Source organism: Stenella coeruleoalba (genome assembly GCF_951394435.1).
Source record: "Stenella coeruleoalba genome assembly, chromosome: 10".
In the NCBI taxonomy this organism is placed as follows: Eukaryota; Metazoa; Chordata; class Mammalia; order Artiodactyla; family Delphinidae; genus Stenella; species Stenella coeruleoalba.
This window is the reverse complement of record NC_137156.1, coordinates 44,772,960-44,799,077: the sequence shown is the minus strand read 5'-3', so window position 1 is coordinate 44,799,077 and position 26,118 is coordinate 44,772,960. Positions and strand designations below refer to the sequence as shown.

The 26,118-nt window shown below is 40.6% G+C and overlaps 1 protein-coding gene across 18 annotated transcripts in view; it reads left to right on the top strand.

Annotated features, from left to right (window-relative positions):
• The window catches only part of DST (dystonin), a 496,974-nt gene extending 471,331 nt beyond the window's left edge, over positions 1–25,643 (top strand). For 9 of the 18 annotated variants that reach the window (XM_079934485.1, XM_079934474.1, XM_079934478.1 and 6 more), the window contains 16 exons: positions 1,208–1,402; positions 1,911–2,039; positions 6,803–6,946; positions 7,609–7,797; positions 8,917–9,043; positions 11,014–11,177; positions 12,128–12,290; positions 13,848–14,002; positions 14,174–14,248; positions 15,154–15,171; positions 17,918–18,035; positions 18,933–19,004; positions 19,937–20,136; positions 20,723–20,833; positions 23,716–23,839; positions 24,624–25,643. In XM_079934485.1, the coding sequence (XP_079790611.1) occupies positions 1,208–1,402; positions 1,911–2,039; positions 6,803–6,946; positions 7,609–7,797; positions 8,917–9,043; positions 11,014–11,177; positions 12,128–12,290; positions 13,848–14,002; positions 14,174–14,248; positions 15,154–15,171; positions 17,918–18,035; positions 18,933–19,004; positions 19,937–20,136; positions 20,723–20,833; positions 23,716–23,839; positions 24,624–24,886 (2,247 nt within the window). In that variant the 3' untranslated portion in view covers positions 24,887–25,643. The remainder of the gene's footprint in view (positions 1–1,207; positions 1,403–1,910; positions 2,040–6,802; positions 6,947–7,608; positions 7,798–8,916; positions 9,044–11,013; positions 11,178–12,127; positions 12,291–13,847; positions 14,003–14,173; positions 14,249–15,153; positions 15,172–17,917; positions 18,036–18,932; positions 19,005–19,936; positions 20,137–20,722; positions 20,834–23,715; positions 23,840–24,623) is intronic. The other 9 variants (XM_079934479.1, XM_079934487.1, XM_079934476.1 and 6 more) reach the window with 3 other exon arrangements.
• The last annotated feature ends 475 nt before the right edge of the window (positions 25,644–26,118 follow it).

Genomic DNA, 26,118 nt, shown 5'->3' with positions numbered 1-26,118 from the left:
CTGGTTTTTTATATACTAAAGGTCAACAAGAATGAATTAATCATTCAGCATTAGTAATACAATTGGAAGCCCCAATAAGAAGTTTAAGTATACAAAGTACATTGGAAAGCCTGCTCAGAACCGTGGGACTAGTCCTGTCACAAAAGGGAGAGTTAGACGCTGTACCTTGTATCTGTGTGTTTGTGCATGTGTGTTTGTTCGTGTGTGTGTGTGTGTGTGTGTGTGTGTGTGTGTGTGTGTGTGTGTGTTTATCTCTGCGGGCACACCTCATTTAACACTATCAGAGTGAAATCAGCAAAGAACTCATCACACTGTTTCTGGATTATTTTCGACAGTCTCACTTTTATGAATGGTCTGAGTATCAGAATAGAAACTCATGGATAGAGTCAGAAGGATAAAATGTGCTTGGTAATATTCATTTGTGATGATTTCTTAGAAGAATAAGCTGATTTTAGTTTATATATGAAGTTGGTTATTTGAAAGATCTGGTTGCAGACAGACTCTTGGGTCAGAAATGGATTTAGTCCGGGACCAAAAGAAGCCACTTTAACCCTTGGCACATCAGAGTTCATCAAAATTGGGTGGGAGAGAAAAATAAAAAGCTTTTCCTCCAAGGTGACAGATTAAGGAGTCAAGCCTCTAAAATTTGACGTTATGGGTTAGTGCCCAGGATCCTGTGAAAGCTACAACAAAGGATTGTTAGAGGAAAAAAAAGAGGATGTGCCAGCCCTGCTGTTGTCTCCAAGGGCTGCTTAGTTACCGGTCAGTCTCTTAGGTGTGTTTGCTGATGGAGAGCAGTGTGGTGGCCAGCACACACTGGGCGCACACAGTAATGATTCCAGAGGGATTGGGACCCCCTCACAAAGTATCACAGAAAAGAAGTTGTGATGCATTTTTGCATGGGATTGAAATAAAGAAGGGTGACCACCATTCTTTAAGTCCAACATGTCATTTAAAAAATAACATTCACTCAGGAAAACATTACAAAATTGAGGAGCAAATTGATACAAGCCTAGACTTGACGGTGCCCTCACAGGAGCGGTGTGTCTTGTCTTATTTTCTGCAGATTCTGCGGAAAACGTGGGTCATTAAACTGTAGGTCTTGGAGAGCCATACATGATGTTATGTGCACATACATATTTCATATAGTATGTCTTACTGTTTGGGCTTTGTAATTTAAAATTAATTTTTTAAAATTTGGTCTTAGGTCTTCCAGAAGGAGCTGGGGAAGAGGACCAGCAGCGTGCAGGCCCTGAAGCGCTCGGCCCGGGAGCTCATAGAGGGCAGCCAGGATGACTCCTCCTGGGTCAGGGTCCAGATGCAGGAGCTGAGCACACGCTGGGAGACAGTGTGTGCACTCTCCATATCCAAGCAGACCCGCCTAGAAGCAGCTCTGCGCCAGGTAAAGCCCTGGGGTTACAGCTGCTGGGTGTGCTGACAAAGATCCTGCACCCCCAACAGGAACCGCTGTTCTGAAGGACCACAGGGCTCCTGTGTCTCAGCCAGGATAGTCATGCGGAGGAAGTCCTTAGAGCATCATTGCGTGGGTCCGCTCCCCGCCCAACTCCTCCCCAAAGAATTTAAATGACTCAACAGAGGGAGGCTTTCTAATCTTCCCGTAAAAGTGCTGTTTGAGTCTTTTTTTCAGCTAGAATGTATAATGGGCTGCCATTCATCTCACATCAGATTGTTAAAATGGTGAATTATTCTTCACATAGGCCTTTTTGACGGATTAGATGTTTTCTTACATTTGTAAAATGCAGCACCATGTATCTTTATCTTTTTAATGGGAATAATGGATATAATGAATCAGTTTAAATTTAAGACTTTTTTTTTCCATTGAGAGGAAGACTTGACTCTACTAACAAGCATGTTTGGGAATCTTTTTTGGGGCGCATGTGAACCATTAGGCAGAGGAGTTTCACTCAGTGGTCCACGCCCTCCTGGAGTGGCTGGCGGAAGCGGAGCAGACCCTTCGTTTCCATGGCATTCTCCCAGACGATGAGGATGCTCTTCGGACTCTCATTGATCAGCATAAAGTGAGTTACATAAATGCTCAGTAAAAATAAGTGAGAAAGACAAACAAAGTAGAGAAAATGGACTCATGATTGCAAATACCAACTGCATGAATATCTTCCTTCCTGAGAAGTAGTGAAAGATCTGGTATGTTTGAGAATTTATCTGTATCCTCCTTCCTTACATAGGTGTGTCCCCATGCAACTACGCACATGTGTGTGTGGCTATTTTTGTTTTTTAATGTCGTCTTTATAGAAGGTGGTTATTTTAAAACTAGTCACTCTGAAGGAACCCTCCTAAACTGTTGGTGGGAATGTAAGTTGGTGCAGCCACTGTGGAGAACAGTATGGAGGTTCCACAGAAAACTAAAAATAGAGCTGCCATATGATCCAGCAATCCCACTCCTGAGCATATATCCAGACAAAACTATAATATACTTCAATTAAAAAAATAAAATAAAACTAGTCACTCTGTTTTCCTATCTCCAGGAAGCACATTTTTCTAGGGAACTCTTTGGCTCCTGAGCAAAACTGGTCAATTTTGTTGCACTTAGATGTGCATTTCAAAGATGAAACTTCCTTACTGAGCAGTATGACATTTATCAAATTATAACCATTAGAATTGTCAATTAATGATTTTTACCTTTGTAAGCAAGACAAGCAAGTAGTTTAATAACTGGTCTTCAAATTTTATTTTTAAACCTCTGCCAATTCTGTTTTTAATCAAGAGCTGCTTTAAATTCTTTTGAGAAGTAACCCATTTATAAATTATAAATAAAAAATGGATTATGTAAGTAGATATACTATTAAATAATTAACCAGGGCTTCCCTTGGTGGTGCAGTGGTTGAGGGTCCACCTGCCGATGCAGGGGACACGGGTTTGTGCCCTGGTCCGGGAAGATCCCACATACCGCAGAGCAGCTGGGCCCGTGAGCCATGGCCGCTGAGCCTGCGCGTCCGGAGCCTGTGCTCTGCAACGGGAGAGGCCACAACAGTGAGAGGCCCGCGTACCACCAAAAAAAAAAAAATAGTTAACCAAGTAAAAATCTGGCCGTTGAATTTTCAGGTCAAAATTATTCCTGTGGCGATGCATAGGACTAGCAAAACCCTTAAGAGAGTGGTCCAGAGAGTTCTTAACAGATAATTTTTTTAACCTTTGACTCCAGAAGTCAGGAGTTAGCAATGCTAATACTCAGTGTAGTATTCTTCCACCTGGGGTGTAGTGTTCTGAAAATTAAGTATCTTGAGGGTTTTTTTCTATTCTTTTTTTTTTTTTTGAAGTATAGTTGATTTACAATGCTGTGTTAATTTCTGCTGCACAGCAAAGTGATTCAGTTATACACATATATACATTCTTTTTTTAAATATTCTTTTCCATTATGGTTTATCATAGGATATTGAATATAGTTCTCTATGCATTACAGTAGGACCTTGTTGCTTATCCATTCTATATATAAAAGCTTACATCTGCTAACCCCAGCCTCCCACTCCATCCCTCACCCAATGCATTCCCCCTTGGCAACCACAAGTCAGTTCTCTATTTCCATGAGTCTGTTTCTGTTTTGTAGATCACTTATATCACATGATATAAGTGATATCATACGGTATTTGTCTTTCTCTTTATGACTTACTTCACTTAGTGTGATAATCTCTAGCTGTATCATGTTGCTGCATGTGGCATTATTTCATACTTTTTATGGCTGAGTAGTATTCCATTCTATATAGGTACCATCTCTTCTTTATCCGGTCATCTGTCAATGGACACTTAGGTTGTTTCCATGTCTTGGCTATTGTGAACAGTCCTGCTATGAACATAGGGGTGCATGTATCTTTTTGAATTATAGTTTTGTCTGGATACATGCCCAGAAGTGGGATTGCTGGATCATGTGGTAGCTCTATTTTCAGTTTTCTGAGGAACCTCCACACTATTCTCCATAGTGGCTGCACCAATTTACATTCCCACCAACAGTGTAGGAGGGTTCCCTTTTCTCTACACCCTCTCCAGCATTTGTAGACATTTTAATGATGGCCACTCTAACCCGTGTGAGGTGGTATCTCGTAGTTTTGATTTGCATTTCTCTCATAATTAGTGATGTTGAGCATCTTTTCATGTGCCTGTTGACTTCAGTGTATTTAGTATTGATGTCAGCATTTCCTATAAACGGTAAAGGATCTTTTTAGTACCACTGAATAAGCTGGTGTTGCAAGGTCAAGTTGGAAATACATAATTAATTCCATTGTAGCATGGGTGACATCATCTTTGGTGACTTCTTATGTTAATTACGATGCTCTCTCAATGATGGGCTGCTTACGCTATAGCAATGAAATATTGCCTTGTTGTTAATAAAAGGGATGCGAGCTTGTATAACATTATCTGGAGGAATGAAATGCTGCATACACTTTTTCAAGTTGAAGCTGGCCTGTAAGAGCAGGAAAATTACATCACATTTACTGTACATTTTTGATTCAGTTAAATATTTTGAAAATCTAGTTTATGTTACCATAGGCTGACCATCAGCTGCTTTGGGTTCCACTGACATACTAGGGTTTGGATGTCAAGAGTGTCCCCTGAAGCCCAGGGTGCATATATGCCCTACAGAACCGAGGCTACCTGTGGTATCACCACCCTCACAGCAGGGCCAGGAAACCCCCAGAAACATCAGGAGGCAGGCATCCCGGGAGGGGTACTGGTTTCAAGAACAGCTTATCTTTAAACATTTTAAATTAGCATACAATTGCATGCAATTTTATAAAGTGCTTCTCTGTAATAATATTTTGCAGTGATATTGTTCGTTCTGTTTCATTTCTTTTGCTTCCCTTCACACATTCTCACCAATAGAAGAAAAACAGAATATTTAATTTCTTAGACTAGAGCCCTCTCAATATAATCCAACTTCTAAAATTGGCAGATTTTCCCATGTGAGCACAAACCACTGAGGCAGCACTCAGACTGGCCTGGAAGAGCCCGGGGTGCTGTCAGGAGTTGGTACCCAGTCCACAGTGTTTCCAGTGGGAGCTGGGCGCCCAGTGTGGGAGTGATTAAAAGTACATGATTGGATCAGCTCGCCTCTGGAAAAGCACAGCTGTTCTTAACCTTCTGGTTTTCTCTTCCTAGTAAAGTTTGTTTCCTTTCACTTAAAAGGGTCTGTTTTGGGGAAAATTAAAATATTTTTAAGGTAGGTCATGACATTTAAAAAGTAGGTCATCAAAGTCTGTGAGTCTGTTTCTGTTTTGTAAATAATTTCATTTGCTTATGGTTACCAAAGGGGAAAGGTGGGGAGAGGGATAAGTTAGGAGTTTGGGAGTAACATATACACAGTACTATATATAATATAGGTAACCAACAAGGACCTACTGTAGTATATAGCACAGGGAACTCTGCTCTACTCAGTGTTCTGTAATAACCTATATGGGAAAAGAACCTAATCTGAAAAAGAATGGATATATGTATATGTATAACTGAATCACTTTGCTGTACACCTGAAACTAACACAACATTGTAAATCAACTATACTCCAATATGAAATAAAAATTAAATTAAAATAAATACATAAATAAAAATAAAAAGTAGGTCATGTTAGCAGAGTAATTGAACCTGGACTCCCCAATGGTAAAAATGTGGAAATAAAGGTTAAAAAGCATTTATTCACTCACACAGGTACAAAATTGAATAAGACACAGTCTTTTGATCTTGTGGACCTTAACAATCTAGTAGCTGTGCATATAAACAAAATATTTTATTAGAGTGAAATGCCAAGGTAGGAGGCGTATGACAGCTGCTTCAGAGGTTTAGAAACAAAAGGTCACTAGATGTGAACACCTATACTTTCTGACCCCCTGGTTACACGGCGTGGGTAACACAAGTGCCATCCATCCCCTGGCACCCTTGTCAGGTGTGGAAGGAATCCTTCTTAGTGTGGGTTCCAGGTAGATTGGAGGGGTCAGTGGATGTTTGAAATTCAGTGCAGGGTTTGGGAAGCATGTGCCCCACAAGCATGTGCCGAAATGCCTCACATTTTGGGGGGCAAAAGTCCTCATTTTTTAGCCCCGCTTTCAGAGTTCTGTGATCCATGAATCTGTGGGTACAGTTCTGATGGTAGAAAGTAAAGTATGTGAGACATTTATAAAAAGGTTGATTTGACAGCCTTCCAAAGCCTGTTGAGGTGTATTCATCCTTCCAGGGCTGAGAGTGGCTCTTTTTACTGCCCTTTAAGGGACATTTTTCCCAGAGGCTGGCCGCTGTCAGGCCCACTTGCTCCAGACTCACTCGACTCCTTCCCCACTGGACGCTGGGCCTTCTCTCCCACAACCCAGGCCTTTCTAGTTCCCTGCCAGTCTGCTGTCTTCCTTGGCACTTTTTGGATACACATTCCTATCATCCCTGACACGGTTAATGCTACTTTGAATACTAACCTCCTCGTCGTATTTGCTAGAACGTTTTTTTTTTTTTTTGCAATCCATATTGTTTCTATCGCTGGCTTAGTATCTGTCCCAATTCTTGCCTCTACGAATATAATTATAATGTATTCAAATTTAGGAGAGTGTCTTTTTTGTTTAATGTATTTTGTAAAGCATGAGATAGTATCCTGTAGTTGGATCTTGAGATAGTGTGAGAAGGTACTTTATCCGATTACTGTCCCTTCTCCTCCCTTAATTCCTCACTCGGTGGATGATTTCCAGCTGTGAATAAACCAGTGTAAGTTCTTGCTTATTGGTTTAGCTCTGACAGTCCAGTGGACGTTGCTGGCCTTTTAGTTTCAGCCTGTGCGTCTTTGTTTATGCTGTAGGAATTCATGAAGAGACTGGAAGAAAAGCGCGCTGCCCTCAACAAAGCCACCAGCATGGGAGACTCCATCCTGGCCATCTGCCACCCAGACTCCATCACCACTGTCAAGCACTGGATTACCATCATCCGGGCCAGATTCGAGGAGGTCCGTGCATCTCAGTCCATCTTTAGAGCAGCTGGAGCTTTGAGAGTCAGGGGAGGGGGCGTGGAAACTCGGGCAATTAATGACGTATTTATGGCTGTGGGAACCTAAGGGCTTATGTTCTCCACAAGACCATTCTTCTGTGTGTTACCTCTCTCTGCCACCCACTTTTCTTTAAAAAGTTACAAGCATTCTGCAGCTATGTCCCTGAAACTATGTGGTTCACTGTAGGACTTTCTGTCCACTTCCAGATCACGTCTGTTGAATAGGTTTTTCAGAGCCGTCTATGCTTGTGGAATGAATTGCACACACAAGTGAATTCATTCTGTATTTAAGATCTTAGCTATTTTTATTTCCACTCTGTGCTACACAGAGTGAGCATATGTGATTCTTCAGGGAATGCATGTTTGAACGTAAATTAGCAGGCAAAGGGAAGCCTGGGTGATTGACGTACATCTAAACTTCTGAGGGTGACAGCCATCACAAAGGGCTCCTGGGTCCTCCACAGGCTGGGTCTTGGTACCACTGATGGGATCTAGAAAGACCAGAGAGTTATGGATCTAGCCTGGGATGATCCTAATTTACATTTAAGTGTGGTGTATGTTACATCAGTTACATTATTCACTGAGATGGAAGAAATTCAGAGCAGTTGTTTTCTCCATCAGGTACTGGCCTGGGCAAAGCAGCACCAGCAGAGACTAGCCAGTGCCCTGGCAGGACTCATCGCCAAGCAGGAGTTGCTGGAAGCCCTGCTGGCCTGGTTGCAGTGGGCTGAAACCACACTGAGCGACAGGGATAAAGAGGTCATCCCGCAGGAGATTGAAGAGGTGAAAGCCCTCATTGCAGAACACCAGGTAAATAGATGTCATCCTAACCTGCCTTCTCAGACACTGTCTTTGCTTCACACTGTACTTCTCAGAAGACTGCTCTGTGCTTCTTACCTTCACTTCCTCAGACACACTCCTCAACTCCTCCACCGAGTTTCTGACGCCACTGCTGCCCTGGAGCTTCTCTCTGGAGAGTCACTTAGTTTTGCTGGTGTCTCCTGCCCTGTGTGACCTTCCCACGCTCCTCCCTTTCGGCCTCATCCATGGAGCTGTGCTCGCATCTCAGATGGGCTCCCCCCGTCCCTGTGCTGTGCGGCTGCTTCCCACTATTGCTGTCGTATTTTGATAAACGTATAAGATATCGATGCCTGTGATGGCCCTGAAGTGTCTCTGTCAACCGAGGCATTAAAGTGTCAGTGTCCTCCAGTGTGACAGACATTCCAGAAATGTGTTTCTTCACTTCTCACTTTTTTCTGCCTTCTCCTTTTCCCATCACTTTTCACCAGTCTCTGCCCTTGCCACAGATTCCAGATACAGGGACACCTGGTCAACCATGATAAAAAGTCCAAGGAGATGAGATAAATGGCAACATAGTCAAACCTTTTAAATGTAAACTTGAACCTGAATGACTTTGACCCTCCTTGGTAAAGTAGATTTATTGATAGGGATATTTTAAATGTATCCACATTTATGTGGATATGCTTTATGTCACTGTATATCAAAGCCATCTTAAGTATTTCAGATATGTAGGTGAGATGTGTCGCAGGAAAGCCCTAGAGACACCCCAGCTAACTCGTTCCTTTGTAGACAAATGCTCACTTTAAGATTCTTCAGGGAGAGCTTGGAAGCTTGGTCCTGGCTGGTGCACAGACAGGTTGTGTTCCTCATGCAGCTGCTCCCCCTGTGGTCTTCAAATAAAACAAGTTGCTTTTGTAACACTGTAGTTACTTATCACCTATTAACATTTTGTAGTCTGTAAATACTGTATTATGATGGTTAGATTTTTTTTTATCCTAGATAAAACATGTTTTATTCTTTTTTCAGAAATGATAGTATGGTCCTTTTATCTTCTCGTTTTTAGTTCATTTCTAAAGATGTTTTTCTCTGATATACTTGTATCTAGTTGACATCATTTCTTTCTTTCAGACCTTCATGGAGGAAATGACCAGAAAACAACCTGACGTGGACAAAGTCACCAAGACCTACAAGAGGAGAGTGGCAGACCCCTCCTTACATTCCCACATTCCGGTCTTGGATAAGGGGCGAGCAGGAAGTAAGCAGTGGCTAATTTCTTTAACATGAGGATGGTTAAGCAAGGAAGTTAGTTTCCTTTTATTTTGAGTTATGGTTTGACATTTTGGAGCCATAGGTGATTCTACATGAGCTCTCAATCATAAAAGGTTTTCTTTCTTTTTTTTTTTTCATTAATTTATTTATCTTTGGCTGTGTTGGGTCTTTGTTGCTGCATGCGGGCTTTCTCTAGTTGTGGTGAGCGGGGGCTACTCTTCGTTGCGGTGTGCAGGCTTCTCATTGCAGTGGCCTCTCTTGTTGCAGAGCACGGGCTCTAGGCATACGGGCTTCAGTAGTTGTGGCACGCGGGCTCAGTAGTTGTGGCGCATGGGCTTAGTTGTTCCACGGCATGTGGGATCTTCCTGGACCGGGGCTCGAACCCGTGTCCCCTGCATTGGCAGGCGGATTCTTAACCACTGTGCCACCAGGGAAGTCCCATAAAAGGTTTTCTTGAAAGAATATGTGGGCTAAGTATTATAGCAACTTATTTAAAAATAAAGGAAAGGATAAATCCAGGTCTCTATATGTGTAACTTTATTTGCTCGAAGTGTATCTTTCAGATTAGCCAGAAGAAATCAGGAATAACTTTCAACAAGAACAGAAGTCATCACCCCCTTTGAATTGACTCATTCTGCTTCTCTTATATAAATAACCTTAAAGTGGAATGGAACAAGAATGACCATGACCTGGATAAAGTTCATGACCTAACTGTTCACTAGTAACCAGCAATCTGATAGATTTTCCTCATGTTCATTTGACTTGAGGCTCTATTTACTGACCTCTCAGGCTGTCTTGACCCAGCGAAGTGACATTAAATACAATAATAGCTAGCTCAGATAAGATTTAGAAGCAGCACAATTTATACCAGGCAGTTTGTATATTTCTGAATGGTGCCTTACTAAAGAAAAGTGGTTTTGGATCTGTCATAGTCGTGTCTTGCACAAGGAGGCAGGGTAACAAAGTTGTTAGGAACTCTGGACACAGACTGCCTGGCTGTCCCCACCCCTCAGCATCTGGGAAACGCAACCTTGGACACGTTACTTGAACCCCTTCTGAGCCTCAATTTCCTCATCTGTGGAAAGGGAGAATTATAACCTCATTAGACTATGGTGAGGACTTAATGAGCTCGTGTATGAAGTGCTTAGCATACTTCCTGGAATACTGTTAAATGCTCAATAAATATTAGCTATTGATATTTTTATGTAACTCCATGGGAGTTAGGAATTCTGGGCAAATCTCAGCTTGGATGCTAACTTCCTATGAAAGCTTAGGCCAGTGATTTATTTTTCTAGGTCACATTGAACGATTTAGTTAGATGAGGAAACTGCAGTGAGATAATTGCTCTGTGAAGTTATAGAAACTTGTGAATACTAGAAAGAGGGAGGAAACTTTAGGAAGGCAGTAAATTAGGATATGAGACGATGCACAGGAAACACACAATCTCAGTGGAAAATGGACCTGGAAGAAGGCTGGGACCGTAATCACACACTTCCGTACTTGATTGGGAATTTGTCGGGTATCTTGGTCTGACTCTGGCGAGCCGCCCAGTGCCTCCTGCCCTCCTCTCAGCTGGGTTTGCCCAAACTGATTCACATGCACTGCAGTGCCCTGGCAGTAGCAAAGAGGAGGACTGCAGGATGCTTCTTTGTCATTGAAGTGGTGCGGATTTTAGGCTGGAAAATGTTTGAAGCATAAATGTATTGAGAGAACTTTCCAGTATTTCAGGGCTCCCGTCAAGAATATTTCTCTGCTGTCTCTGAACGGTGTGTGACCCTTGTTAAGTAAAACACATTTGACCCTGATATCGTGCATCACCTAAATTAGGGTGTTTCTTCACATCATAGCTAGTAATGAAGTTGATTCAGTCTGAACAAGGAACAGTAAAGGTCAAGCCTTAATGTATTTCAAAACCCTGGAGACTTTGCCATCCTAACTCAAGTTATGTTTGAACAGGAAAACGCTTCCCAGCGTCAAGCTTCTATCCCTCTGGGTCACAGACACAAATCGAAACCAAGAATCCCAGGGTCAACTTACTGGTGAGCAAGTGGCAGCAAGTCTGGCTGCTCGCCTTGGAAAGGAGGAGGAAGCTTAATGACGCCCTGGACAGACTGGAGGAGGTGAGAAAACTCTTACATTGGGTACCATATTGTCATCTGCCCTCATTCACCGGAACACATTGCCAAGGTCTTGATTTTTTTCAACGTTTCTAATAATAGATAAGAAAACTCTTGATGTCTGAGTGCTTATTTTACTTCTAAAATTAAAGCCACAGGTATGAATGTTTTTATGGGGGGAAAAAACCCTGATATATGGGCCTTGGATTTAGGGAATCAAAGTCAAAAACAGGTATGTTGTAACATAATCAGGAGCTGACTCAGTCGGAAAAGATCTGGCTTGACGTATGTTTGCTGACAGCATCTTCTGGCAACTATAATCATTTATAATGCAGATCATTTATTCATATATACTCTGTGATCTGAAGTTTAGGGTGTCAGATTCTAGAATTGGTAAATTTTTAGAAGGTGAGGAGTTAGGAGCGACTGGTGGCAGAGACGTGAGGGGTAATAAGATAGGTAAAATCGGTCTTGTTCAGCTGGGCCTGCTCCCTGGGGTACAGAGCTCCTGTCACCTTGGGCCACACCACCTTTGTGAGTTCGGCATTATCAGAAATTTTCAGTGTGACTTTTTGAGGAGTTTTGTTTCCTCTATTTGTAAAGAAAAAACAGTGACAGTAACAGAATAAACTTTAGAGAAAAAATGTTCAAGTCCCCTTTGCAAGATGATACCTTTCCTGGAGGGAATGATCTGTGTGTTACCTAGAGGATCATTAAAAACGTTATTCATATTGTATAAGATAATAATTTTTATTATCTAGAGGATCATTAAAAATAACATTATTCATATTGTATAAGATAATTTTGGTTATCTAGTGGATCATTATAAACATTATTCATATTATATAATTTTTGTTATCTAGAGGATCATTCGAAATAACGTTATTCATATTGTGTAAGATATAATTTGAGCACAGCAGTAACTCAGGCAAAATGCCTTTTGCCCTCTTCAGCTAAGGGAATTTGCCAACTTTGATTTTGATGTCTGGCGCAAAAAGTACATGCGATGGATGAATCACAAGAAATCTCGAGTGATGGACTTCTTCAGGAGGATCGATAAAGACCAGGATGGGAAAATAACCCGACAAGAATTTATTGACGGGATTCTTTCCTCAAGTAAGTCCCAAGAGAGGTGGCCATAACAGATGTAATTTTTAAAGAAAATAAGCACAGTTTAAAATTGTGGAGCCAGTAAACCTGTGTTACTAATAAAACATCACCTTTAAACTTGGCTGTGAAGTCATTGCCCTCAAAAAAAAAACAAAAAAAACAAAAAAACTGTCCTTAGTTAAAATTTATGGCTTTGAAGTCAGGCACCCTTACTAATTGTGTCACCACAGATAAACTCCTTTTCTCCACTGGAGCTGTGTCCCTATTTAGTGTAATCAGGTTAATAATACTTAATTCTTAGATTGTGTCGCCTGGCATAAAATGGGAAATCAGTAAATGCAAGTCAGTCTCTCTCTTTTTTATTTTAGTTCACATTCTGATCTAATATTGTCATTAGTAGGAAATTAGAAGGCTATAAAAATTCTAAAGGTATGTGCCCCCTTCTTGTTTGATAGTTTTTTTTTTTTTTTTTTTTTTTTTTGCGGTATGTGGGCCTCTCACTGTTGTGGCCTCTCCCGTTGCGGAGCACAGGCTCTGGACGCGCAGGCTCAGCGGCCATGGCTCACGGGCCCAGCCGCTCCACGACATGTGGGATCTTCCCGGACCGGGGCACGAACCCGTGTCCCCTGCATCGGCAGGGGTACTCTCAACCACTGCACCACCAGGGAAGCCCTGATAGATTATTTTGATCACATGTATGTGATTTCTCTGGCAGATGTTACTAGAAGCACTCTTAAAGTAAATTTCATGTAAATTTTTCCTTAAGTGGTACTTGAACCATATGAAATTTGCTAATATTAAACAGTTTTTAGCCTAGAAAAACAGCCATTTCGTAAGATTCATCCTAATAGTAGTTAAAGGTAAATTTAGGCCACATATGTAGTGATAGTGCTTGTGTGATGTAAATCAGGTTTTTGTTTTTGTTTTTTTTAAGGATTGTAATATACTTGATCATCCTAATCATTTAACTGGCCACACTACAATTAAAATGTGCGATCGAGAATGTCTTACGGCAGAATTAACAAGTTAATGCTATTTACTTTTTCTTTAAGACGTAAATCTTTTTGTAAAATGTTATTGTAAGTAGCAGCTCTTACCAACTTTCATTGCGACCAGAGTATGACATATACTGAGAATATCTTAATTATCACTCATACGTGGAATCTAAACCAAAAGTGAAACTCACAGAGATAGTAGAAAAATAATTGCCAGGGGCTGGGAAATGGAGGAGATAGGGAGAGGTTGGTACAAGGGTACAGATTTTCAGCAATAAAATGAATAAGGTCTGAGTATCTACTGTACAACATGGTGACTGTGGTTGATAACACCATATTGTATAATTGGAATTAGCTGAGAGAGTAAAATTCATTCTCACCCAAAAAAACCCAAAGAGTAAAAGATAAACATGTGAGGTGATGGATGTGTTAATTAACTAGATGGGGGGAAATCCCTCCACAATGTGTGCGTGTATCAAATTACTATGATTACAGTTTAAATATCTTACAGTTTTATTTGTCAGTTATTCCTCAATAGCACTACTTACCATTGTTTTGAAAATGTTAGAGTTCCCTACCAGTCGTCTGGAGATGAGTGCAGTTGCAGACATCTTTGACAGAGATGGCGATGGATACATCGACTACTATGAATTTGTAGCTGCCCTTCACCCAAATAAAGATGCATACAAACCTATCACTGATGCTGACAAAATTGAAGATGAGGTACTCATTACCTTTCCACCGGGTAGAACAAGCACTGTGTGTTCTGCCCAGATACCATGTACAATTCATGCAGTTGTTTTATTTCCATGTTTAGTTGTTGCGTACAGGTTTTAAGGATGCCACGATGTAATATTAATGTGAAAGTGACTGTTTTATCATTGCTTCTGGCAGGTGACAAGGCAGGTAGCTAAGTGCAAATGTGCAAAACGATTCCAAGTTGAACAGATTGGAGATAACAAATACAGGGTAAGTTTTCAAAATAGCTGTGTAGTTCTTTCAAAGGATAAAAATTAAAAACTTTGTCTGCATTGTTTCCCAGGAATGCCAGTTATTTATTTTTACCTTCTATCAAATATAATGGTATATGAAATTCCATCTTTCGTCATTTTTAATGATATAAAGATAGCTTGCATTTTGTATATTAGGACATATCTCTGACATGTATGATACATCCATTCAAGGAGAAAAATATTCACAGAAAAATACATCTCATATATTTGGGTTGCTTCGAATTACTTTATATTTTATTGTGATTAGAGGTAAGTTGTCATATTTTCAGTAAAAAAGCTTTTCCAAGCCAGGAAATGAAGTTAAAATGTTTACTTATTTTTGTAAATGTGAAAAAGAGGTAGTGTTTTCCACTGATGCAGAAATTTAAAAAAATTTACATCTCAGTAACTCAGTTCACCTTCTTTAGAACAATTACTTGAAGACCCTTGTGACTTTGTCACTCTTTCTCTATCTTTTTTCTCTTTTTTTGGAACATCTCTTATTTGTAGTAGCTAGATAGGAAATGTGCAGAGATTCCCTCCTACAGTATATTACTTATAAATGAAACATTATTCATTTTGCTTTTATATTTCCACATTGAAAAATATTCATCTACATATTTGAATTTTTTAACTTAAATTTGAAACCCAAAAACTTTCACAAAAATTTGCAAAGAAAAATTTCTGATTATTTGGTTTGAAGTTGAGAAAAATGGGTACCTGCACATCTCTAAACTAGATACTATATCCAGAAACCCAAAGTGTGAGCATGTGTGTGTGTGTGTGTGTGTGTGTGTGTGTGTGTGTGTGTGTGTTCTAGTCATATAGAAAGTTTCCTGTTGAACTAATTATGTCTTTCTTCCATTTTTCATTTTTTATCAGTTCTTCCTGGGAAATCAGGTATAAACCAGTGGAATGTATTCTCAAGTTCCCAATAATTTTTTTTAACTTTAATTCATAGTCATTAAAGCTTGCCCTGGCCAATCTTTCCCATGCTGTCCCCCTAGCTACTACATTGTTGGTTGGCGTGGTGTTTCTGTATACGCTATGAGTGTCCTTGATCCAGGACTCTTTTTTGCCTTGTGTCTCAAATGAGGAGATTACCTTTAAGCAAACCAGATAATCAACTGTAGCTGGGCTGGGTACAGTGTTACAAATGCAATTTTCAGTTCCTGTCTTTAATAATACTATTCTCATCTATTGTATACAAGTATTCATTGCAACACAAAGTTGATTTTCCACACATCTCTGTGTGGCCTCGTTGGTGTTTGGCCATTGAAGCTGTATGCCCTGGTATAAGGTAGCTAGTGAAGGGCCAGCATCCAGCCAGTGACCTGGAAAAACAGCGCAGGGGAGAGGTCACCATGGCACTTGGCCACGGTGATGTGATCTCTCCAAAGCAGCTGTTTTCCCTGTGCCCTAATTCATTGATTTAGGGCTTTGCATCCTGAGTAGAAACTTTAACTCTGGAGGTTTTAAATGATGTCATTCCTTTTGAGGAAATGTTTCTCTTATAACTTACACAAAATCTTAGTCATACTTTATGTCATTTTGACCTCACATTTAAGTCAAGATAAATTGTCCAGGACACTGCATCATGATCAGAATTTTAGAACTGAAGACAAGAGAAATCAGATTTTGATTTAAACAAGGAGAGTTTTTTACTCTGTGCTTTTGGAAAGAACCATGCTATTTATAGTACCTGACCATATCCTATTAGCTATTATTCTGCCCCTCAGTTTCTAAGCCATATTACATCTTAAGTTTCAAATTACCTATTCTCCCCATTTATTGCAAGCAAATAATTTCTTCAAATAAAATTTTCAGTTATTTTGAATAGATGTTTTGAAAACTTCCATAAAAAGGTACTTTTCCGTTCTTGTTATTTTCTGAGTTAGTAATTGGGATAGCATCTTTTGTTTATGGAAAGGATGAAATATTTCAAAAGATTTAATTCACAGCACAAAGAACAACATTAGGGTCCTTTTTTTTTTTTTGGTCTCACAGTTTAGCTGTTGAGAAAATTACGGAAATTCTAAAGACAATGGTAGTTGTCATAGAATACCTTCTCAAAATAAAATTTAAAGTCATTCATGTTTATTATAATGGAAATAATTGAAATATCTCTATAAAATATTTTTATATTCTTTATATGATGATATAAATAAATATTTATATCCTTAAAACTTGTTTTGAACATAGTCTTGGAACAAAAGCGTATCGTCTAATTATCTGGTTCCTTAAGGGTAATTTTCTTTAAATCCCCTCCTTTCCCTTTGCTTATTAGCAGCACCAAATTTTTTCTAACAAAATAAATATGCATTTTGATTTTTAAATTTTAATTTACATTTCTAGAGCAGGTTCAACTACAGGAAAGTTGAAGTCTCAAGGCTTAAAAACCATTTTAGAAAAAGTGATGTGAAAAGGTTTGATGTAAACGCCTGAGTCCCACTGGTGCATTTTACATGCTTTCCAAGTCCTTTCTGAGTTTCAGGGTCTGGAATGGTTGGCTTTGTCCTAGTGTTCTCTTCCTGAAACTCAGTGTTAAAATTTATGAAAAGCAGCAGATTGTTTCTACTTCACGTTTTCTGTTTATCCCTCATGAGCCCAGACAAGTAGTCACAATTGTATGTTACCTGCCTTAAAAAGAAGCTATTTATGTCTACTTGACTGTTCATTTTGCTATGGTATCCACCGGGCTGGCAACCATGAAATTCAGTCTGGTGGTTTTTATAAGTTGGACACGAGCTTATTAGAAATGATTTAAAAGTATAAAATCATTTCTCATGGGCTTTCGTAATAAATAAACCTTATGATCAGAAACTACCTGTAGTCTAGACGTTTATTCAAGACCTGCAGAATCTGTAGTGTATATGATTGGAGATCCACTGAAAGGGCAAGAAAAAGACAAGTGCTTCTCAGTGTCAGCAATTTTGGTATATAGAGCTTTAAAGAAAAGCCTTTTAGATTTGAAAGCTGTATCATTCCTAATGTGTCAGTGACTGTTCTAATATTACAGTAATCTAAAAATGGCACATGAATCCAGCCTTTAACAAATTAGCCTACCAGATCATTAGTGATGCAGAAGTTTTATTTAACCGTGAAATTTTTATTAGTCATGATCATTTACTACTTTATCTCTCTAAGTCAGAACTGTTTAGAGAAAACAGAATGAGTTTATAAAGATTTCTCCCACGGATTTCAGTGGAAAACAGTTTCAGGTGTAAGAGGAAGTTTTCATGAAGAAGAATCAGAGTTTATTAAATTTTCTTTAGAATCATCTTACCTCCTGGAAGCCCTGGGCAAGTGGGCCACTGCTTATTTTCATGGCTGTGTTTAATCTCTAGAAACATTTTCCATTACTGCCTTACTAACGTTGTTTCCGTCATAAGAGAGAAAAATCATTTTTAGAAGAAAGCTTCAATATTACTGTGATAACCTTTGTTATCTTTTTCCACACTATTTCCTTTGGGCTAAATCAGCATGCAGCCGTCTAACGCAGATCATGATAAACCCCTTTCTCTGAGATTTTACTAATTGCTGCGAACTAAACCAGAAGTTAGAGTTGGTTGCTTACGCAGATCGCACCTCATCCTTTGAGATTTCCTCTTGACAATTAGAGGGTCTTCTTTCTTCCTCTTCCCAGTTTGGAGACTCCCAGCAACTCCGGCTTGTCCGAATCCTGCGAAGTACTGTGATGGTTCGTGTTGGAGGTGGATGGATGGCCCTGGATGAGTTCTTAGTGAAAAATGATCCTTGCAGGGGTAAGGAGATACTTATGTCAAGATAATAACACCACGAAAGTATATCGATCTTGAATTATTTTCCAGCATCAAAAACACAGTGGGGCTAATTTTGGTCATTTATTACAGTAAGGAATGTTTCACATTGGTCTGTCAGCCTGAAGTTCCCAAAGAACGTGTGGCAATTGTGTAAACCGTGTTCCTCTCATAGTTTTTTTTACTTCTCCTGGATAACTAGGAGACTGGGAGGCAGGAAACACTAGAATAGATTTTCCTTTGTGAGGCGTTCCCATCTGCAAGTTTCAAAATGAGCAGTTCTACCAACCAGGGGAAGGATTTCCTCTGTCGTTAAGTAGCAAAGTAAGGGGAAAGAAAATTGAGCGACGAAGATTGAAGATACCGTACAGTAAAAGTTTAAAAGCAGAAGTTTTTGTGAAATTAGGGGGAGGCGAGGAAAGCAGTATTGAAAACTTTTTTTAAATAATGAACTGCTAATTTGACTCTGAATTTTGAAGTTACAGATTAGAGCCTTAACAATATGCACACATAATATACCATAGCTCTCAGGTATCTGGGAGTGCGTTCCCAGCAGCCAGTCAGCAGGCCTTCCTTCTATATTTTGGAAATAATGCAGCTGAAGGTAATGCAGCTCCATTTACGAAACAAAGAATTGAGAATGCAGAGTGTTCTGTGGGGTAGCCTAGGAAAGTTAGCTCAATTGGGGTGAAGCCTTCCAAATACATTTTTCATCCTGAGTCAGACCTTTGAGTGTTTCCCTTCGCAGGGCCAGTTTTCTCCTAAATTGTGCGCTAAAGGCCCAATCTGGGCAACCCTTGCATAATCAACTACTGTACTTTGTTTCTTCTCCTGCTAACAGTTTTCTTGAATGTGATTGGTATCCTGTGTCATTTCTTCTAGTTCATCATCATGGGAGTAAAATGTTACGTTCGGAATCAAACTCTTCAATTACTACTACTCAGCCTACTATAGGTTGGCGACCCCTCTCTTTGCCTCTCCCCTCTGACCTCTCCTCTTTCCTACTTTGACATTCTTGCTTTAATCGTTTTGTTTTAAAATAACATGCTTCATCCATCGCGTATGGCTTAACTCACATCCAGCTGAGCTGGTGCTTCCAAATTGAAATTCTGGACTTTCAACACGCTTCGGGTGTTGCAAATGTAGGGGTTGTATAAGTGATCAAACACAAGCTAACACCCTGCACACGGGGTTCTGGTGGCGCCTTCTCCGAGTGCACGTGTGTTGGTGTGAGTGTTGCATCACAGATGACCTCACGGATCCTGGGGTCTGCTGTTTGTTATTTTGCATGCTGTAAAACCAAGTTTTTAAGGCATAAAATAAAAATACTAGCCGCCTCATTGAAAGTGCAAAACCTGAAAGTTTCTGTGTCGTCGTCATGATTAACAACCCATCTCTCATTCTGTGTAATTGTCCAATTAATCCCGATGGTGAAAGACTGGCAATTTCCTGACCTCGGTAGTACACGCAAAAGACACAGTCCCCGCCTCCCTGGCTTGTCCCCTCAGGGTGGGGATGGCATAGTGAAACCCTGCAGGCATCAGTAGTGGGTGGATTAACAATATTTGAGCATGAGCTTGTCATTTTCATGCTGACTCTCTCTTTAATAGTGGTTACTCTTGGCTGGTGTCTAGTGTTAGAATAAACACACTTTTATTTTTTTCTTTCCCCAACTGGCCTGTATCCGAAAGGAATGCATTGTAAAGGAATGCATTTGACTTTTTGTGATGCTGAGTTGGAGTTGGCATGGCAAAAAGGTGTTCTTGCAATCCTCCACGTGGTCTGTGGCGCCAGATGGCAGTTTTCCCCTCCCCCCCGCACCCGACTGAGCCCCTCTTTTTTTTTCCTTCCTTTCGTTTGTGTGCCTTGTGTGTTCCGTCATCCAGCTAAAGGAAGGACAAACATGGAGCTAAGGGAGAAGTTCATCTTGGCGGATGGAGCCAGTCAGGGAATGGCTGCTTTCCGGCCCCGGGGCCGAAGATCGAGGCCCTCATCTCGGGGAGCCTCGCCCAACCGGTCCACATCCATGTCCAGCCAGGCTGGCCAGGCGGCCTCCCCACAGGTCCCTGCCACCAGCACACCCAAGGTAGAACTCGTTTCCTCTTCCTCTGCGCTCACTGTCTAGAGTATGCTTTTGAATGTTTGGGGGGGATCCCTAGAATTTGTAGGACCAGCTTTCTCCAAATGTGTCCCTTCTCACAATATGGAAGATGAAGAATTAAAAAGTGTGTGTGTGCGTGTGCACGCGTGCGCGTGTGCTTTTGCCCTGTGGCCCATGTAAAGACGATCTATTTAGGGGCTTTGGTTACCTTTCAGATTGTTTTTTCTTTTTAAAGCTTCATTCATGTTTTTGGTGTATATGATTTGCCATCAGACCTTTTCTATTTGTTTTTGGTTTTTTATTTTTAAGTTTTGAATTTTATTTTATTTATTTTTTATACAGCAGGTTCTCATTAGTTATCTATTTTATACGTATTAGTGTATACATGTCAATCCCAATCTCCCCATTCATCCCACCACCACCCCCGCCGCTTTCCCCCCTTGGTGTCCATCTATTTGTTTTTAATGATGATCATTCTTACTGTGAAATGAATGGCTGTGAATCTCTCTTTCCGTGGCTTTGTTTTTTTATCTGCCGTCCTTTACGTTTGATTTGCCATTGTTCCATACAGATTCTCCATCCTTTAACACGCAATTATGGTAAACCCTGGTTGACAAACAGCAAGGTGTCAACTCCTTGTAAACCAGCTGAGTGCTCAGACTTCCCCATGTCATCTCCAGAGGTATTGTAAGGCCCCAGATTCCAGCCTAACAGCCGCCTTTAACTGAAACGATCACCTACTAACACTGCTTCACCTCACCCTTAATAAATGTACTTTTGATAATACGTCGTCTTTTTACAGACTTCTATATAATAAGTCTCAACCCTAGGAACGTGAGAGTAAGGGGTGAACACAAAAGACGGTTTATAGCTCCTCAAAGGGCGTCAGCCTAACCTAGTCACCTCTGCAGGCTCTCAGCCTTTTTTGTTTCTCTGTTCTCTTTCTCATACTTAATTTTGCTTTTCTCCCCTGGGAGAGTGACATACAGGAGATTATACCCAGACCTAAGTCAGGTTTCTTTTCAAGCTGATGGTATGCTTTTGCTTCTAGACATAATTTGGGCAAGAAATGCTGTAACCCTTTTTAGGTAAGAGTGAGAGGCAGTATCATTTGCAAGAGAATCACTTAAATTAAAAGAATGTGGACTGAGTGTTCTCTCTGGGCAAGGTCCTTCTGACTGTCTGGTATGTCTATTTCTGCCCAAGAACACTGGGTGGATGAGACCCAAGCCTTTTAGTTACCAGCGCAAGGGGCTGGGGCTCGGATAGGCAAAAGGTTATCTGTCATTCTCAAAAGGTATGTATCTTTATTAGACTTAATGATTTTTTTCAGGACCCTCTCACTTTTTTAAATGACATGCTATATGGGGATAAGATATTTAGGAGATATAAAATTTGCCGAGATTAACTTATATATCAGATCATTTATATTCAATTGGAAGTCAACCATACGTCTTTTAAAGAAAGTTCTCTGTAAAATGATAAACATAGGCACCAAATAAATCACATATTTGATTAGAATCACCATAAGGAAGGGAGAAAAATCCCTAAAGAACTGTTATTGAAACCAAGGAGGTATTTCATATTAAAGGCAAGGACTCCTGGATAAAACTAATTTAGTACCTCTCAAAAGCCTTTTATGCTTTTCAAAACTCTTATCTGTTATGTAACCCTCACACTCATAATGAGAGGTAGGCAGAGAAAATGTCATTGCCCTCCTGACTCAGATTGAAATGATGGAAATGGAAATTGCAGATGGTGGTATAGAGTTGGGGCAGAAGCCCATTCCTCAACTCTTCCTCATCCCCCAGCCCCTCATTTCTCCCCCTTCCCTCAAGTGAGTGATGTTAATTTCATATGTTACGTCTGAGGCGTCTGTCGCTTCTGATGGATCTCTTGTAGCCAAAACTGAGAGCAGTTGAAGGAACCTAAAGTGACATGTTTGCTTTAAATATTCAGGGCTGTGCTACTCTGTTCAAATTTTTGAAAAGTGGAAACCCCCCCCCCCCCACAAATTTAAGTCTATTATTTTGGCTAATACAAAGCTAGGTTTCATTTCAAATAGCCTCATGAGGCAAAACAACAGTATCCTTCTATGGAAGGGTCTTTAAGAGCACGGGGTAGGTTTGTGACTATAAAATCAGAATATCAAGGCATCTGAAAAGAATGCTCTTGGTCCTTCATGGTAATGAACTGTCATCTTGAGTGATATATTTCATCACCTGTGAGTCCTCACTCTCTCCTGGGTTGTTGAGATTCTGAGTTAGGAATTTAACTGGAGCAGAGCTGTCAGAGTTCGGGCAAATTACTGCCCTCTTCAGGCCCTCCTCTTTCACAATTGTGAAAAAGTGAGTAGGTAAGTGTGAGGATTAATTGTGGTTAGACTAGTGAGAGTATTTTCAATGCTTAAGCATCTTTTTTTTTTTTTTTTGGCTGCGCTGAGTAGCATGCAGGATCTTAGTTCCCCCACCAGGGATCGAACCCCTGCCCCCTACCATAGGAGTGCAGACTGGGCCACCAGGGAAGTCCCAAGTATTATATGTATACGAATTCTATATAAATCCTATATTTAAATGTATGTAGAGAATACATATGTAAATGAATTATGAATATCATTAATATTAATAAATTGCAACCCTGATATATCTAAAGGTCTTACATATGCTTTATTATTAAACATTTAAAACTATTTAATAAAGGAAAATTAATTTTTCAAAAAGCATATGTAATTGTTTAGATCTGTTTCCTCCAAACAGCTCCCTGACTGTGAGTTCATTGAGGAATATGATGTCTTTATACTTCCCAGATTTGTTTTTGTTTTTTGTTTTTTTTTAACTTTGGGAGAATTTCCAAAATGTTGTAGTGATCCAGGAAACGTGAATGATTTTAGATTTAGAATAAAATGTCATAGTTGTGATTACTTTAGACATTCTCTGCAAACTCCTGTAAGAATTTTAAGAGAATCATCCCCAAACATTGCCTAGGTATCTTGTAAGGACCGTAGACAGTGACGGAGCCAAGAGAGGAAGTGACATCTTACCAAGTTACAGAATGTCGCTTTTTTCTCTTTTTGCAGTTATGTTTGTTTAAATGGTGGCTGTCTAGGCATTCCTTATTTTCTTCCTGTTCAATTTCTTTTTATTTATTTCTGTCTAGTTCCCTAAAAACCTTGCAGGCAGCAGAGAGTCCAAGCACGATTTTTTAGAGGCCAGTCTTCTCTCGGGACCATGCAGCCACCATCATCTTTTTGGCTCTACTCTCTCAACTCTGTGATAATTCACTGACAATCTGAAAGATACTAACATACTCAGAGTTTGTCTGTGTTTCCTCGGGGACTCTCCACTTTTGTGTTTTCTCTCCAACATGAATTCATTTTCTTTAGAGGGGTCCCTCTGAATCTAGGGAGAGAATAAGAAATTAGTGGAGAAAAGCAAGTGAGAACCCCATGCCTCCTCACCTCCTGAGTGTCTAGTGGAGGGTTCCCACCCATCTGTGAAGTGGTGTCAGTGGAGAATCACGGGACAGGAGCAATATCTGAAATGTCTTTTCCCTGATTCGACACAGGGAACGCCGATACAGGGAAGCAAGCTTCGACTTCCGGGATATTTATCAGGGAAAGGCTTCCACTCCGGGGAAGACAGTGGCTTGATCACAACCGCAGCTTCCCGAGTACGGACACAGTTTGCTGGTGAGTCTGCTGCGTTCCATCTCTCGTGGCTTTGCAGTGTGATCTGAATATGAAAAATCCCATTTCTTCCTAATCGGGGAAGACAAATCAATGCTGCTGTATTCTTCTGAAATGACAAGTGGTCCCAGTCCTCCATCAAAGGTAGGGGATCAGTGAGCCATGGGCATAAGGGACTCAAACATCCCTTTTGGAAAGTACCAGAGAAAGATGAGACAGTGACTGTGGAATTGAAGAAAAACTGTGGCAGGATCTACCCCTTCCGACCAAAAGTCTGGCCTCCTCTGCTGCTTGGAAATTGCACTGGGTTCTGTTTGGGGTGGTTGGAAAAACCCAGCTGCACTGGCCCTGACCCCGGGGTCAAGCAAGCCTGAAGCTTCTTTAAACTTTCAAGTCTTTTGTCTTCAATTCCTTTGTGCTTCGAATTACTTATCCTAGGCAAAACTTGTGCTGTGCGTTCGTACTGCACACGTCCCTGGGTTATACCTGCCAAACTTTGGAAAACACAGTCTCAAGGGATATATCTATTCCTTATGTCTGTGTGTGGTAAATGGAATTCCATTTTAAGTGGGGTAGCCCCCAACCTGCTTTTTGTTTGTAAACTGAGCTTTTTGTATATTTCATCTACTTAGAGTGGGAGCAAGGCCATGAAATCAACATGTATTTCTTGAGCGCCTACTGGGTGTCCAGAAAACTGACTGAGGTTAAACGGTGGCACTGAGTTTCAAGAATCGGTGGCAGCTGGATGCAGTAGGAAGGGTGACCCATCTCTGCCCTCTCTCCTCAGATCCCAAGAAGACCCACAGCCGACCAGGAAGCCGAGCTGGCAGCAAAGCTGGTAGCCGGGCCAGCAGCCGCCGAGGCAGTGATGCATCAGACTTTGACATCTCAGAAATCCAGTCCGTGTGCTCTGACGTAGAGACTGTCCCCCAGACACACAGGCCTACGCCCCGAGCAGATTCTCGGCCGTCCGCAGCCAAGCCTTCCAAAATCCCCACACCCCAGAGGAAATCACCTGCCAGCAAATTGGACAAGTCCTCCAAGAGATAGTGCAGTTGGTTCTACCACTGTCCTTCCTAAAGCCTTTACTATTTAAGTCTGAAAGATGTAACATATGATGTAGAGACTATTGTGAAATAATGCAAGAGGTGAGTTTAAAGTTCTGCAGATGGCCTTATTTGTGTATTTGTCTTTTTCTTTTATCTGTATAATTTGGGTCAGATAGTCTGGGGTTTTAGTCACATCCTCCATGAGGGGGGAGAGAGTTTGATAGGCACTAACGTTTCTGCACTGAGCGTGTGGAGCACACCTGAGATCACTATACCTGCAGGTAAGTCCACGACTTCCCGACAGCCAGCCCTCCACTGGGAGCTAACATGAAGGATACCTCAGGACACCTTCTTGCTTCTCTGGAAACTCTGAAAAGCCAAAAGACACCCACAGCGATCTATTCCAAGATGATCTAAGTGTAAACTGCAAGATGGGGGGCAAAAAGACAAACACACCCGCCGCAGTTCTTAACCTTGTACCTGACGGAGAACTCACAGAAAGTTCCTTTCTGCACCTGCCCATGCTCTGAGATTCCCAGACTCTTGCGCGTTTCTGTGCCATGGCTTCACCTGAGGCCAGAGGCGTCCTGGACGTGAGCCCTCTTATCCTGTAAGAATATCATCATAAAGTGCATTCATGTAAATGTGAGGTTTTCTTTTGCTTGAGTGGACAGTAGCACCTGTACCATTGAACTCATTTTGTATCAAAGCAAGTTTGCTTGCAGAAAAGCTATGAAATAAAACATGTCCCATAACTACATTGCTATGGAATTAATTTTTTTCCCCAGGGAAAAAAAGTCAGTGTATTTTTTTATGAGCAAATATCCATTTGGAGTGACCAAACGAGACTTAAAAATGGGTTTATTTTGATTTTCTCATCTGAAGTAATCATGTTCTGGTATTATATCTATATTTAATATAAACCTTTTAATTTATTATGTATACTCACATACTATAGGAAGATATTAGTATGCATTTAATAAAACATATTCACTTGAACATATGGCATACCTGATTATTTAAAGTGAACTTTTTCTGTTTGCTCTAAATAAAGCTTATATGGACGATCTCTCTTTACTAACAGTGTGACAGGCTAAGTTTGGGGGACAAAAAACACAGGGATATAATACATAAGAAATGATAAAATAACATTAACCATTCTATAAATATTTTTAATATGTACCAACCATGTGCCAGCCTCTGTTGGTGACACTGAGGCGCTCTTATATTCAA